Source organism: Hydra vulgaris, chromosome 01, assembly GCF_038396675.1.
Source record: "Hydra vulgaris chromosome 01, alternate assembly HydraT2T_AEP".
In the NCBI taxonomy this organism is placed as follows: domain Eukaryota; kingdom Metazoa; phylum Cnidaria; class Hydrozoa; order Anthoathecata; family Hydridae; genus Hydra; species Hydra vulgaris.
The window spans coordinates 27970215-27987500 of NC_088920.1; the positions used below are offsets into that span (position 1 = coordinate 27970215).

Sequence of the window (17286 nt, forward strand, 5' to 3'; positions counted from 1 at the left end):
GTTTTAAACATTTTTTTGAAATTTTAACCGGGGTTTTTACCAGTGATGACATTAGCAAAAACGCTAAATAGCAAAAATTTCGAATTTAGAATGAATTTTACATCCCTCACACGACATTGGAAGTTCAACTAATGGGTTGCGCAAGTGTTGCGCAAAATTTTTACTAACAAACTGTTGTTTTTTCTTAATGGGTGATTTCTTAATGGGTAATTTTGCACTGTTGTTTTTTCTTAATGGGTTTCTTAATGTGGGAACACACAACTTATTTGACAATCACTAAAGAATAATTCTACAAAAATTTATTAATTTACGACCTATTGTACTTATCCCACAAGAGATTTGTTTTAAAACACCACAGATATTGCAAAACATAATTCATTTTAGTTAATTTTATTCCAATACCTTTCAACCATTATAATATCGATGCTTTCGTTCCATTATGAATTTAATGTTAAATTCATTAAGTCTTAATTCTCTTGAGACAAAAATCGTTCTTAAAAACATGCCGTAACATTAATAAGTTTAATTTACAACGTTTTAAATGAACCTTATTCTGTATCATTTTAATGTTGCAAAGTATATATCTAAACGTATAGTCAATAACAGCGCTTATATTACAAGCTTCAGTCTTGTATTAAACCACGACAATGGCTCCCATACTAAAGAAGATTGGTAGTCCTAGTAAAAGTTTTGGAAATAATGTATCTATTGATGCAGAAGATTCAGTACTTAAATCAGGAAAAAAACGTTTACTAGATTCGATACAAATCCCAACTGTTGCTATAAACTAAAAGATTGCCAATAAAAAAGCAGACGTTCTTCTCGTTTAAATCATTGGATTATTGGTTTTTCCTTAGAAAACATTAAAGGAGGAAAGCTACCATCGAATAGAGCTATATTGCAGAAATATCTTTTTGAGAGAGATTTCAATCCTAGAAAAGACACAAGACTCATTGAAAGTCATCTAGTTAGCGAACTTTTTAAAAACTTTTGGTTACCTGCTCGTATTCCAACAAAGCATAACAAGAGGGACTGTGCTGATCAGATTGTCCGTTTGGTAAAAGAATATGAGACACTGAAAAAATTTCCTGAAAGCAGAAGACAAGAGAGAAAAGTAAAGCAAAAAGCTACATCTTTTACAATTAAACTGGACAGTCTGTTTGATATATCACATACACATTGCTGAAACACTCTGGTAACGATGAGTGGCTTATTGACTGGGAATTTCTAAAAAGCCAACAAAAGTTTCCTAAAGTGGGCTCAATGGCTGGAGTTGAAAAAATACTTGCAGAAAAAGAACAACAACGCTACATTAAACTGAAAATTTAATGTAGCGTTGAAAGAATAGAAAGGAATTGCTTCATTTTAAGAAACAGCAACTCAAATGTTTAACCATTACTGATAAAATGAAGTCAACAAGGGCGACGAATTTTTTTCAGATATAGTACGGAAGAAGATGAAAGAGATAAAAGTTTTTCAGTGAAAGAGAAAAAAAAACGTCATTGCAAATCAGCAATAACGATGTAAATTTCTAAAAGAGAACTATTTAAAGAAACGCTTACAGTTGCTGATGGGTCCGGTATTAGCGAAAGATAACAGCTACTTATTTTGAGAAAGACTTTAACATTAGGTGGAGCAGCTTTAAATAATGTTGCGTTTCTAAATCATCAGTTCATAGAGCAAGATCAGCTAACAGAATTGAAGAAGCTAAATTAATTGAAAAAACCCACCCGAACAAATCACCAAGAGTTCAGTTGTTTGAAAGGTTCGAAGAAGAATTTTATAACCTTAACAAAAATATAAAAGAACTTAGAGTGAGAGACTGGCATCATGATCAAAATAGTTTTTTATTCCAACAAGCACTTGAAGTAAAGAAATGGGCAATGGATTGCTTGGAGAGAAAAATAGTTCCTTGTGAGGACTATTGCGAACAAGTGGATCTTACTCTATTTTTTTTCGGTGGACATATTAAAATGAGATTTCCGCATTCGGTATGCTGGTTCTGATCATCATGCAAGGTGAATGTCAAAAGCCATTTATTTTACAAAAATATTCCTACTATATCGTACTTTTAAACTTACAGATGAAGAAGCAAGAAAGGTTGAGAAGATGGCTGAGTACATTTGTCTTTTTTACGCAAAGTACTTTCTTCAATCTGCTATTACTTCTGCTGCTCCAGCTAATGACCTGCATTTCTTTTATTTAATGAGGAAATTTAAATTAATAAGCCTTGAAAGTGCAGAGGAAACCACCAAGTCTATTGAAAGACACCTTGGATACTTATCTGAGGAGCTAGTAGTCATTTCCTTGTTCGACGACTCTGTGAGTTATGCAGAAAAGACTATGATGGGTCAGAAACTTATAAACTTACCAAGACCTAAAGTGTTTACTCTATATAAACCGAAGACTCCGATTATTATTTGGCGCGACGAAGTAAAACCTTTTTATCGTCTTTTATTGGCGAAAAGTCATGGTTGCTTTTTCATTTATTAAAATTAAACAGACCCCAAGAATGGCTAAATGTTCCATCAGAACATTGGAACAAATTCGAGGACTTTAACGCAGCAAAAAAATTTTAACGCAATCCTTCTTGTGTCAACGATATTGCAGAGCAAGGTATCCAGCTTATAGGAGACATCCAAGAAAAATGTTTTTATCCAGTAGAGAGAGAACAACTTGCTCAAGTTGTGGAAAAGCATTGGAACAGCTTTAAAGGTGCATATATCTCAAAGAAATCAATAGATCATCTATAGAGATTTTGGGGGAGAAACAAAAAGAAATTAAAATAGTGAGTGGATTCTTTTTATATATATTTAACTTATCAAAAAATAAAAACACAAATAATCAAAAAGTATCAACAAATAAAATATTTTATTGATAAAGTAAATAAAGAACTCAATCTGAAAAAAAAAGTATTATCTTGTGAAATAAAAATAACATTCAAAAGCATAAAAATCCTCTGATAAACTAATCTTTAAAATTGAGTTAAAATCGGTGTTAAATTAATATGTAACTAATATTATTGTTATGTAACATTTTTCGGTGTATTAATATATAACATTAATCGGTGTATTATTATGTAACATTAACCAGTGTATTATTATGTAACATATTTCGGTGTATTAATATGTAACATTAATCGGTGTGTTAATACGTAATAGCATTGTCAGTATTATTTGTAAATTTTCATTTTAATGTCATGTAACTTTTGTTATATTTTTTGCTTTTCTGGTAGTTTAAGTTTTCTGATAATTTCAGAAGACCTTACTTCAAATATAAACTTCAATGACTCAATGGGCAGTTCAGTGGTCAATTGCTAAATAATAATATTATAATATTGTAAAATGCTACATGTAAAGACCAAGAAAAAAAGCTATGTTTGTTATGAAATAACCTTTAAGTTTTTTAAAAATTTAATAAAAATTCTAATTTTGCATTATTCCCATACAACTCTAAAAAAGAATTAATTGATTTTGTAGCAATATTTGCAAAACATTATCTCTTCGTATGATATTAGAGTTTTATTCGGCAAGTTTATCCAGTAAAGTTCAAAAAAATCTTTTTTTTTTCAAAAACAGATTATTTTGAATTTTATCAAAAAGGAGCAAAAAACATTTTAGCCGAAATTAACTGTTTATATTATAAACTTAATAAATGCAAAGTACTATTTCTCTAATTCAAATATTACACCAAATGGTCACACTCTTTATGTCACTTCAATGCAATGAAACAAGTCAGCTCAAATTGAGAGGAAACATTTTGCAAAGCACCCTTATTTGACAAAGCATAAATATATAAATGTTTGGGATTTGCTCCGTGTCTGGAGGTTAGCTGTCTCAAAGACCAAAAAATGTTGGATCCGCTCTGACCTATTCATATTTCGATCCTATTGTTCTACTGCTGACTGGTTAATCGTTATAACAAAAAGGTTCTGTCGCACATTAGATAAAATCTAGCTCGTATTGAACATTTTCTTACTACTGATTTTGTTCTCTACCTCTATATATATATCATATTTATCCTAGTATTAAAAAATATTTTCAAAAATTTAATTAATTTTCTGCTAACTCCCAAAGTAGTTGGTGTTTGCAGCAAACACCAACTACTTTGGGAGCAAACAGTTTGCTTACTCTCTTGTTCGAGGCATTTCTACTCAGGTCTATTATTTCAAAATATATAGTTAATTTCCTTTATTTAAAAAGTTTTTCCCTCACAAATATTCTGCCATATGGTTGCAAAGTTTTTTTTACGATTCCGCCTTCAAATCAACTTCAAATCAAGCTTTTAAGTTTTTAAGTTTGACTTTCTCCAGCACAATCTTGATATTTTGAAGTTTCGTTTACGCGTTTGCTAAAGATTTTTTTTGATGTCTAACTTGACAACGTTAGAATTCAAAAATTCGTCTTTTTAGACGCAGTATTTATCATGTTTCAGACTGTAAGTCAATTTTATTACTCAAGTTATATAGCGTGGAAAAGATTTAACCAAGGTTATATCAGTTATTAAATTAGGATTATTAAATTAGGAGCTCAAATTTTATAAACTTCATAAAATTTGAGAGCTTGTTCACAAAAATGTAAGACATTCACTTTCATTTTTGTGAAATTTTATAGCAATTGTATTTTAACACTTTTTAAGAGTTTTTAAGGATTTAAAGACATATGATTGAATACGTGAGCTCCATTTGAGATAAGAGGTAAAAATGACTCCCAAATTTAGCATGTTTTAGAGCTTTGCAAGCATTAACTTATACTTTAGTTTTTTTACAAAAAGTGAATGTAATTAGGGTTGGTTTGACCGTAATGAATAACACAGCATGTTGAAATGTTTAACTTAAGTTTTAAATGAACGACTACTCGTATACTCGTATAACGGAAACAACCCTGCAGATCAGCAAGATTAACCTGCAATAAAGTTTTAGAAAAAAATTTATTATTATTAGCAACCATCTTATAAGTTTCAGTAAGTTAGGCAAAGCTATTTGTGTTGAAAATGAAGAGGTGTAAAGCTAAAACAGTACCTTGAGGAACATCACTGAAAACATCAAGCCAAACAGTGTCGTTATTGCTTATTATAATGCTTTGCTTTTTACCTACTAAAACAGAATTGATTCATTGTGGGAGTTATCAAAAAATCTTAATTTCAACAAATTTATGATGAAATTAAAATCTTTTGAAAAATCTTAATCTCAACGTTGATTTTTTTTGTCAGATAAAGAACTTTGGTTGGAAGCTTTGGCGAAATCGAGATTATTCCAATAAACTGGTTTCTATGGACAACAACACAATATCAAAAGTCTCTAAAAGATTAGTTACGCATGATTTATGATGATGAAAGCTATGATTAATTTTAAAGAGCATGTTATTATCGTTTTAAAATTTTATTCTCTACAAGTTTTTTGAAAGTTTTGCTTGCAACGAAGATTAGTGAAATAGGTCGCCAGTTTTTAGTAACGTAATTTTTAATCGGTAGTTTTTAGTAACGTATTTTTGTAATTTTTTGGTATCAGTTATGAATTAAAATGGTTTTATCATCAAAATAAATTAAACTCTGGTTTTTACAACTTTTAAATTAAACTTATATTGGATAACAATCCACAAATATTTCATAAAAATTGCTTTTATAAAACGGCTCAACATACTTACAAATATATTAAGAAACTAATAAAATTAAAAACACTATTGCCATCATGTTTCATTAAAGTTTAAAAAAAAATTCTTTTGGTCTTTATATGAACTCTGGTTTTAAAATTTAAATATTATAATGCAGAAGATCTTCTATTCTATGAAAGACAGTAATCATATTGAAGCACATTTCTCACAATGAAATAACTGTTAAATTTAACAATTTATATAATTAATTAAACCAAATCTGACCTGAGTGTTGAAAAGAAAGGCAAAAACAGTTTTAACTGATATACTTTTCTTGCGGATAATTGTGAAATGAATTTTGAAAAATGTATAATAACCATGGTTTAATGTTCTATGTACCATGGTAAATGATATTCTAACTTAAAAAATTTCACGGAGAACCGTTATAGAAATATTCGCGTGAAATTTAAAATTTATTGATGAATTTAAACTAAGATGAGAATAGTAGAGTAGCCTTGTTAGTAATAAGTAAAAATGTATTAGTACAAATTTACATAATTTTTTACTTTTCTTTAATATCTTTTTTTTTTAAACAAATAAATTTTAATGAACATGTTTTTATTTGTTGATAGGAACGCAAAACTTGAAAAAAAAAACAAATAGCATATTTAGTACATGTAATGACTAACCACTAACACAGCAACGCAGTTATTTTCTGTTAACAATAAACTAACTTAGAAAACAATAATTTTCAAACAATGTTAGAACATCGTTGTTTTGCAAAGAAAAGGTTAAGTAACTGTTTTTCGTCAAATTTATAAAAAGTTTAGTAACTAAGTTGTTTTTCATCAATTTAGTGACCTGTATAGACTTTTCCTACTGAATGTCTTCTCAAGTTGATCGATAGAGTAGTAATACAACATTTGTTGAATGCATTGTTTACAAATTATTTTTATTTATAAAACATCACAAAATTGTTCTATTTTAAGAAAATAATAAAATCCTCGGCGTTTCCCTTCCCCCATCTCTTATATAAATGGTAGAAAAAATTAATTAAGGTACCACAATAAGTAGGGTATGTGTAGCATTAAATCAATGATTTAAATTTGACAGGTGCATACTAACTAAGCGAACTCAAAGTTAAGACTAAGAATGAAAAAAGTAAGAGCATATATTTAACATTAACAGAATGTAAAACACGAATTTAATGTACTAGCGAAAAAGAAACTTTAAAAAACGCGGAACAGAATTTTATAGCACATAAATTTGTTCTGTAAAACACGGATTTCGGCGTACCTTTTAACACTATCGTTTCTTTAATTAAGCCTTGTAAAACGTTAAAATATAAATTTTCTTAATCCTATAGCATTCTATATTAAATAAACTTATACATTTAAATTTAGACATATGCTATGCTTTATGTGATAAGTTATACATTGATCAAGTTATGCTGTGACAAATTACGTAATTGTGACCAATTACGTTCAAGTTGAAGGTTAAATATATGCATACTTCTCCCTTGTTAACAACAAAAATGATGATTTACAAGTATTTAAACTTTTCATTTTCTTTTATATAACTGTTTTAAAGATTTTAACCAGTAATTAGTAAATAGTGCTAACCAAAATCAATTAGGGCACGTAGAAGTTAAGTGTTAAAATAGTGCTAAAATATTAACAGGTTTTCCTATATTTTTCTAATAAATAATTCCTAAATTTTTCTAATTTGAAATATAGTATTAACAACATATATATCTATAAATTATCCATTTAAAAAAAAACTCGGACGTAAATGCCATTTGATTTTAAATTTGCACGCCCAAAGAAAGCAGATAGGCCAAAAATATGGCTCGCGGAAAATGAAGATTTTTTTGTTTTTTGAGCGAAGATTGCAGTTTTGTAAAACGTAAAACAAAATTTGCCGTTGCTTATTCTTGACGTAAATAACGGCACCACCTTCTCTTATTTTAAACTTTCATTGTGAGTGAATGCACTAAAGGTTGTTAAGTTTTACTAATCGATGTAGTTAGTAAGTTAGTGATAAAAGTGCGTGAATCTTATCCACAAGCTGAGACGTAGCAACGTTCAGTTATGCAGCCCAGTACTTTTTTTTTTTAAATCAATATTTTCTTATTGTTCGTAAACCATTTATCAAGACTTGCTTTAAACTTGTTTAAGCATTTGGCTTCTACAACAATATCCGGAAGTTTGTTCCAAATTCGGCACAATCTGTTTGAGAAGAAATGTATTCTTGAGCTAACCGATGCACAAAAGTCATTTATTTCGCGAGGGGTGAAACACTGCATCCTGATTTTAAATTTAAGACCTCTAGTTGAGGAACATGGGTCATCTAATTCAACATTTGACTTAAAGACTGGTTTGACACTAAGATTGAAATACTATAAATGGTTCAATATCTTGTATAAGTGAATCAAGTCTCCTCGTTTTCTACTAAGATTTAAAGTCGTTAAACCCATTTTAACTAGCCACTTTTTATAACAAAGCATTCGATTTGAGTAAGGTATTTTCGTGGCTCTGTGTTGAACTCGTTCAAGCATCGAAATTTCAGCTAGATTTGGCAGACTCCATACTGGAGCCGCAAATTCAAGATGAGGTCGAACATAGGTTGTATACAAAATTTTCCCCATATCACAATCTCTACTATCATTTTTTAACAAACCTAGTTATTTTGAAGCTTTGTTAACACACGCTTGTGTTTGAGGATTCCATTTAGTATCCGGTTGTACAAAAATACCTAGATCTCTCTTTATTACAATGTGTGAGAGGTCATAGCTCATTCCATTAAAATTTAATGTGTATGATTTAACAATACCTCGAAGAACATTTTGATTGCCAAATCTCATCACCTTACATTTTTTGCAATAAAGTTCCATACGCCAATCGTTGTACCATTTCACAATGCTGTCAAGGTAAGTTTGTATTTCTGAGTTTTTATCAAGGGCAATTTCTTTGGCAATTAATTTTCTATCGTCAGCATACATTTTAAATGTGTTTTGCACAACTTTTGGCAAGTCGTTTATGAATAGCAGAAATAAAATGGGACCCAGAACTGAACCCCGAGGAACGCCACTGGTAACAGATACCCATTCTGAAAATGTATTACTAATAGTAACTCTTTGTTTCCGATTTGTAAGGAAACTTTTAATCCAGTTATATATTTTTCCTCTTATACCATATGCTTCAATCTTTTTCAATAACCTTTTGTGTTTTACTTTATCAAAAGCTTTTGAGAAGTCAAGATATATTTTGCATAACGGTTTACCCTATATATTAGCTATTTTATATATATATATATTTATATATATTTATATATATATATATTTCTATATATATATATATATATATATATATATATATATATATATATATATATTACCCTATATATTTACAAACAAAATATATTAAGGTTGGAAGAAGACAATGGTTTGTTTATAACAAAATTTAAGTATTGGCAGAAAAAAAATGATTTAGGTTGAATTAAATAATTTAAAACAAATCAAGTCAATAGAAGTTATAAAAAATTGAACTGTTGAATTCAATAAAGTCTCATGTAAAAAAGTGTTTAAAAAGAATATTTTTGACATACTAAGTCAGATTAAGTCAGACGATTTTTCTGAAAGTAAAAGATAGAGATTAAATAAAATGTAGGACCTTTTTCAGTAAAATGTAATTTTTTTAAACAGTTCATTGCTGAGATACTCCTCATTTAAGTTCTAAACCTTTTAAGAAAAAATCTCTATTTTATTAGATAGATTACTAAAAAGTAATCTCTGTTTGATATGAACATTCAAGCATCTGCAAAATATCAATTAAAATACTAAAATCTGAACAAACGAAATTTATTGAGCACCAAAACAACTCCAGATTTTAATTAGACATATGAGGGTGGTGACTCTTTTTTGATTTATCACTTTATTCACTAAAACCCTAAGCGAAATTCATTTCTCTTAGGGTTTTATGTCATAATGTTTGTAATGTTATCACATTAAATCAATATAGTTTAAATCAGCGTTTTTTGAAATTCTCCCGCAAGATTTGAACAATAAAAAAGCACGTAACCCGCACATAAATGAAAGAAACCAGGAATTTACGGAGACTAACCAGGAAATTACGGAATTTACCAGAAGTCAGGTGGTTTAACACCAGGCTCCGTAAATTTCTGGTTTCTTTATATTATTATTATTACTATACAAACGAAATTTTGCTTATATAATAGTTTAATAGTTTAAACTATTAAACTTTATAGTTTAAACTTGTTTAAACAAGGATAAACTTGCAACACAATAGCTTTCAATAGGTTATTACAAATGTAGTTCAAGGCCGTAGACAACTTTTTTCAATGTTTGAGCTAAGCAGCTTTGAAACATGAAGAAAACTCCATATTTAAGTATGTTCACACATATGAGGAATGAGGATTCTATGCAAAAATTGCAGTGATTGGAGACTGCGAACAACAAAATAACAAAAACGTTAGCCCTCCTCCCTTAGCCTTAAATAGAAGAATAATAGGTCAAATTTGTTTTTTTTTCAATCCTAAACTTAATTCATGTTCATCGAAGAATTTCAAATTTGATTCAATAATCTTTTTGTTGATCGGCTTTAATGACCTTATGAGATTTACAGCCCCCTCAATTTGAAGCGGCTGAAAACTTTATTCCTCATATATATGAACATACCTAAATATGGAGTTTTCTTCATGTTTCAAAGATGCTTAGCTCAAACATCGAAAAAAGTTGTCTACGGCCTTTTATTTACATATGTAATAACCTATTGAAAGTTTTTGTGTCACAAATTTTTCCCTAGTTTCGATCATATAATAGTAAAAGTAAAATGCTGACTTTCCTAAGAAATGCAGATTTAATTATAAGGTTTTATTATTTCGATTTGTATTCATTCCTATAAAATCGTTTTATATTACAAAAAGATTTCTACCACGTGAGCTTAAAATCTTATTATTCGTCGCAAACTACATTTTCATTGAGATTAACTAAACTCAAAGAAAAGAATGCTGTTATGCTGTTACATTACACAAATACTTAAAAGGATATATAGGTAAATTTTTTTTTAGCTTTCGGTTTCATAGAAACCGAAAGCAATAGCTGACACGGATTTTACATTTTACCTTGAAGCATGGATTAAAGTTCATGATTCATAAAATCGAAGCATAGATTAAAGTTCTGGATTCAATAAATCGACATCATTAAGGCGTATGTAAAATGAATTTACTTCAGACAATATTCTTTCTTCCATGTGGTAAGTGTTTTAAAATGTTTTCTATGTATTTTCAGTTTGACGCCAATTTTTTCCTCAAACTTAAAAGCCAAACCTTTCTTTAGCAATGTGTTTTTTGTGTTGGAGCCAAATAAATAATTTTCCGACATCAACCCAACGCTGCGACTTGTGCGCAATATCTTACATTGAAGCGTCAAAGTATGGATCTTCATTTAGTTCAACTGTGAAGATGTGTGCTTTATATAATTCAGAATGCGATACGTTGTGTCACGACTCTATTAAGTTAATAGCGATTATGGATTCTTCAATAAATGTTACTTCTTGTAAGGTCAGTCTTTTAATGTAAATAGTTATACAAGTTAATGTAGATGTTATTATTTTTGTCAAGTAATGAAATTTATTACATGGAAAATAGAGCAAATAATAAAAAATTAGGGCAATATAATAAATAAATTTAGCATTTTAATATAAACAAATGTATATAAATTTATGAAAAATAATATTTTCATTATATGCCTAATACTTTTAATTTATATAGCATTTTATACAAATGGATAAAATAAAAATTTAAAATCTGTTTTTTAGGCAACTTGTTGTCAAACTGATCTATGTAATAATGACGCTCTTCTTAACAACGTCCCTTATTACAATGGTGATATGCAAAGTACTGGTAATAAAAACACTCTTCCTAATAACGTCCCTTATTACAATGGTGATATGCAAAGTACTGGTAATAAAAACACTCTTCCTAATAACGTCCCTTATTACAATGGTGATATGCAAAGTACTGGTAATAATAACGTTCTTCTTAACAACGTCCCTTATCACAATGGTGCTATGCAAAGTAATGGAATGACATTTTTATACTGGAAAATTTTCATCGGAATTTTATTTGTTAGTTTAGGGCAGAAATGTTTACTTTAAATAAATAATCTTTTTTGTTTGATTACCCAACGTTTAGTAACAGGATGCTCTAACTATTCTTTATATATATATATATATATATATATATATTGTTTAAAATTTTGTCATTTTTGCAATGTGATTCCTAAGTTATATTAAGTCATTTTTATGTTCCGAAAGTACGGTTTTTCTCATTGTCACGTGATAAATAAGGTATTATTGTAAAACTTTTCATGTAACGTAAGTTAGCAAAAATATAATAAAGTTTTATTTTTTCTAAAATTTAATTGAAAAATTTAGGCTTTTTATTAATATATGTAAAAAAATTTTACATAATATGTTTTTACTTTGAAGGTTTTGAATAACGATGCTTAATTAAAGCACATTTTTATTTTAAATTTGCCGTGAGTTAAAACTACATGTTGTTATTAAAGTTCTGGCGCTTCTTTGTTAAGTTTTTATTTACAAAATAAACTACGTCATTATGTAATTCTCGTTGGGGACGACTGAATAAGCGCGAATTTCATAAGTGGGAACTGGCATAGGTGCGAATGGTGTAGCAGTATACTGTGGGTTCAAATTCACTTTTTCACTCTTCGAACATTTTTTGGCATCAAGTTTGACGTCGCTTGACGCTATCACTTCTGTTAACGTTATTTTTGACGCCACTTTTCTCTCGGAAACTTTTACATTTTTCGGAAAATGTTTGACAACCCATCAAGTAGTGACGTCTTTATACCGCTTATTGGCAATCACCCCCTTCATGGTTTAGTACTATCAAGCGGCCATTCCATGGAGGGGAGTTCCACATCTGGATTTTCCACTTGTTTTAATAAACTTGACACTTTGTTATTTTTACACAAGTAAATATTGAATTTACTAAAAATTTTTACAATTAGAAAATACGATTATACCTTTGCAAACGGAAGAAAAATGAACTTTAACACAAAAGATATTGTTAGCTATTTATCTTAAAAAAAAATACTGCTTTAAGTGACTGGTGGTCACCGGCTTTAAAATGTAAATGAAATCACCCTAATAAAGGTAATAACAATGTTTTATAGGTAAACGTGACGTTTACAGGTCCTATGGTATTTTCGGGAGCTTTGATTTCTATAACTAATGAAACACAAGAAGGACATGGTAATCACAAAAGTGACACAGAAAAAAAGAGGCCAATGCTATTACTAAAGAATGACGAAGACGGTATTAATGAATTTATTTCTTTATTAAACGAAGCTTTTATGAGTGAGACTAGTCAACGTCTCAAACGTGGTGGAGAATACTTAGAAAAAGTGAGAAAGAATACTAATGTAAGAGATATAACAAATACAAAAAAGGAAGGTGATCTTATCATTACAACACAAATGGCTGAAGAAATAAAGAATTTCTTCCTAATAGAAACAGATTACATTATTTTAGCAAAAGGAGTGATTATTGTTCCTAATTCTAAAATTGTAAGCATGGTTAAAGAAGGGCAATCAGTAATAAAAATTTTATTACTGATTGCCCTTCTTTAACTTTAAAAGTAAATGGGAAGATAATTTCAAACTATAATATTAAATATTTAATCGAAAAAAAGTGAAAAATTGATGCTATCGTTCACTTTGAAAGCATCTGTATGAGTTCTATGGGAATTTCACTTCTTCTTTATGCAAAAGCCGTAGAAAAAACAGAAGAGTTTTTATTCTCAGACCTTGAGTGAAAAAAAGGTAATTATGAAATTTTAAATTAGAGGGAAACATTATGAAATACATAGTTGAAAAAACATACATAAATTTTTTCCAAAAGATTAAAATATGGATTTCAGTAAAATGGAATTTTTTTTTAGCAAAAGCAAAATAACGAAAAATTAATAGAAATAACTGACTTTTAAATTTTTCCTATAAAATTTAAATAATATAGATAAACAATATTTTTCTTTATTCTCTAGGATTGTGGTCCATTAATTCAAAGAAAACAACAAAGACCATCATCTCTATTTTATCCAACTGTTTGCAACCCTTATTCTTGATTTAAAGTATGCAAAATAAAGAGGCCAACTAACTCACATACTTCAGCCGCATCGAAACTTCCTTTGGTGACCTAAAAAATAATGATCTCCAAGTTTTTTGACCATGATACTTTTGTGTTTAGTAAGCAGTTCAATAATTTTCTTGAGTGATTAATAATATCTAATGTTTTTTCTGAAATTTCTGTAAACTGTTTAGCGTGATTAAGTGAAGTTTGAACTAATTCGTTAGAGATAGAAAGATAGAATTCTTCGATATCAAACTGGATGAAAGAACAGTTGTGTTTGTCTTTAATATTGCCGAACCAATTTATTGCGTTATCCGTATTATGCCATCGATTAACAAGGGTGACTTTTCTCACTTTATTGTTGATGCTATCTAGTAAAATTTTACTCACTTCTCCAAGTTTTGGTTTAGATGGAATAACTATTCGAAATTTAGTATTGTTGGCAAAATCATCTTTGCGATCCTTATTCCTTATAAACACGGTATTCATTGCAAGACATTCCATTCTGTTGTCGATACCTAAGTCTTTAGGAATTACTTTAGCCGCCTTGTTAATCTTATTGTATTGCAAATTAACAGTGTTTTTGTAAGTTCTGGTTACGTTTTTATTGTAAAGTTTATTGTAAGAAGTTTTTTTAAGCTCATAAATATCATGTAATTTGTCCGCAAAAAGAAACATTTTTACTGATGATTTAATTTTGTAAATGTCATTATTTAGTTGTTTTTGAAACCGGTTGTAGGAATTAGAAAAAGAAAAACTTTGTATAATTTTAAGTAAATCGCTTTGAAATTTTGAAATTGATCCGAATGTTGTGGTAGACAATTTCTCGTTTTAAAATTATAGTGCTCATCTGGTTCTTGGTTAAGATTTTTTACGCAAACTCGAGCTTTCCATCTCCATTGCTTGATCACTAGTTCGACTTTCTTAGTTAAGTGTTTAAGATTTAATTAATTTGTTGGTATTGGTATGTTCTTCATTGAGTAGTTAAAGGAATGTTGTTCCATATTCTAAAATTGCTTATAGAATTATTATTATTATCTAAAAGCACCGATAATAATTAATATAAAGCTTAATCCCCAATTTTCGTAAAATGTAAAAACCAACGTCGCTAAAAATTTTATATATCTAATTGAAAAGCGTTTTCCAAAAACACATAAGTATTGCAAAGTGTTTAATAGGAATAATTTAAAGGTCAGTTATAGCTGTTTTCCCAGCATCACCAATATTATTTATTCACAAAATAAAAAAGTATTAACAAATGTTTCCAACACAATTGTTCCAACCTGTAAATGCCGGCAACCTTCACAATGTCCACTGCAAGGTATATGTCTTAGTAAATATATCATTTACGCGTGCAATGTAAAAACATCACCGCAGGATAGTGGTTTAAATTATATTAGTTCAACGGAGAACACCTTTAAAGATCGCTGGTACAAACATAAAAACTCCTTTCAATACAAAAGTAAAGCTAATGTCAGAGAACTTTCTAAATATATCTAGGAAATAAAAAAAAATGGACTTTCAAATTATATTCTTACGTGGAAGATTATTAATAGTACGGAACCTTTTAAACCTGGAAGAAAGTCAGGTAATTTTTGTTTAACGGAGAAATATTATATCATTACCTCATCTTTAAAATTATTAAATAAACGAAATGAATTGATATCAAATGCCACCACAAAAACAAATTTGTTATCCGACACTTTAACGTCATCGAAGCTAACACTGTATTACATTTTTGTATATAGTTTTTGTAGTTGTTATGGTTGTTTGTAACGTCTGATGATCGCATTAAGCGTGAAACTCCGAGTAATGTTACAAATTTGATTGTACTTTATTATTATTCTAATAGAATATATATATATATATATATATATATATATATATATATATATATATATATATATATATATATATATATATTTATAATTTTTTTAAAGTCATTATCTTTTGAGTATTAATTGTACTTATAATAATATTTTACAATTTTATTATAAGTACAGCTAATACCTAAGGTAGAAGCCCCCCCCCCATACCCCTAAAAACATCCAAAATGTAAAAATATATTATGAACTTTTTTAGACATAAACATTACCACAGATTTTATTTCTGTAACTTATTTGTCTTGAAAATCATTCTTAACTGCAAAATTTTTAGTTTTTTTATGGGTTATATCATGTTTCGATTTATCGAGAGCTTTACTTTTCTGTTGTAAACTTTTTTTTCTCAAAGTTGTTTTTAAAAATGTTATTTGGGTTAGGATGCTTTATTCTGTTGTACTTCTTGTTCAGCTTAACGAAAACAAGCGCGACTAGGAGACAAAAACACGCTTTAGTAAAAAATATTTAATTAAGCAAAAGATGTCAAAATTGCAGAGTAAAAGCTCAAAGTTGCAAGAAGAAGACTTGAAGAAAAAGACTTGAAGAAGAAGACTTGAAGAAGAAAACTTGAAGAAGAAGACTTGAAGAAGAAGAAGACTTGAAGAAGAAGAAGACTTGAAGAAGAAGAAGACTTGAAGAAGAAGACTTGAAGAAGAAGACTTGGACCCTTTCTTGTTAAAATGTCGTTAAATTGTGAATAAGAGGTTGTTGTTAATAGTGTAAATAAAAAATCTCCTCTAATTGCAGTTATTTTAATAAACACTGACACTGATTGAATGTTTAAAATAAAAATTACGCATCTGATACTGCTGTAAATATTTCAACATCAAATTCTAAAATACAACAAATTGATGTAGTTGAATCTACTTATAAAAATCTACTATCTGGATATAGCAATATAAATGTGAAGTTATAAATGAAGAATAGTTATCTGATATTTTTGGAGAACTTGCTTATCCGTTGTGCCACTATGCAAAATCCCTTGTGTTGTCTGACAACTTTAAATGATCCGCATGGAATTAATAGATACCACAATTGATCATATATTTGGATGCATAGTTATTTTGGTGTTGCAATTAGAAGTAATGTAGGGGATTTAGCTTCTATGAAAACAGATGTTCTGACATCTTTTTATCATGTTGCTTCAAACAAGAAAAAGAACCTGCGTTTTCCACAATGCCCAGAAGGAGTTAGGATTTGGTGCAAATATAGTTCAGATAAAGGCAATGGCACAAATAATTAAAAACCTGGACCAAGTTTATCAATAAATATTGTTTATAAAATCAAACCAATCTTTGAGGAATTCAGTGCTGACAAACAGTTGGAAAATTGCTTACATGGTGAGACACGAAATCCTAACGAAGCGCGGTGGTACAGAGTGTGCCAAAATAACAAACAATCATTGTCGGCATTACACGGTGAAAATTTGTCATAATGATGGAGATATGTTCATTAGAGGAAATATCTAGTTAAAAAAAAATTAAACAATAATCGAAGCGTTTTTTATGCAGTTATTTTCGCGTTAATTTGACATGTGTTCCAAAACGCTTTTTTGCATTTTTTATTTATCAACTTTCTTACGCTACTACTGTTTTAAATTAACTTTATTTAATTTCATTTTAAAATATATTATTTTAATTA

The 17286-nt window shown here is 29.0% G+C and overlaps 1 protein-coding gene across 1 annotated transcript; it reads left to right on the plus strand.

The window, feature by feature from the left end:
- The first annotated feature begins 10707 nt into the window (after nt 1-10707).
- LOC105843440 (uncharacterized) lies at nt 10708-11792 on the plus strand. Its single transcript, XM_065787827.1, has 3 exons — nt 10708-10864; nt 10948-11171; nt 11429-11792. The coding sequence occupies exons 1-3, from the start codon at nt 10828-10830 to the stop codon at nt 11765-11767; spliced, it is 600 nt and encodes a 199-aa protein (XP_065643899.1). The 5' UTR covers nt 10708-10827; the 3' UTR covers nt 11768-11792.
- The last annotated feature ends 5494 nt before the right edge of the window (nt 11793-17286 follow it).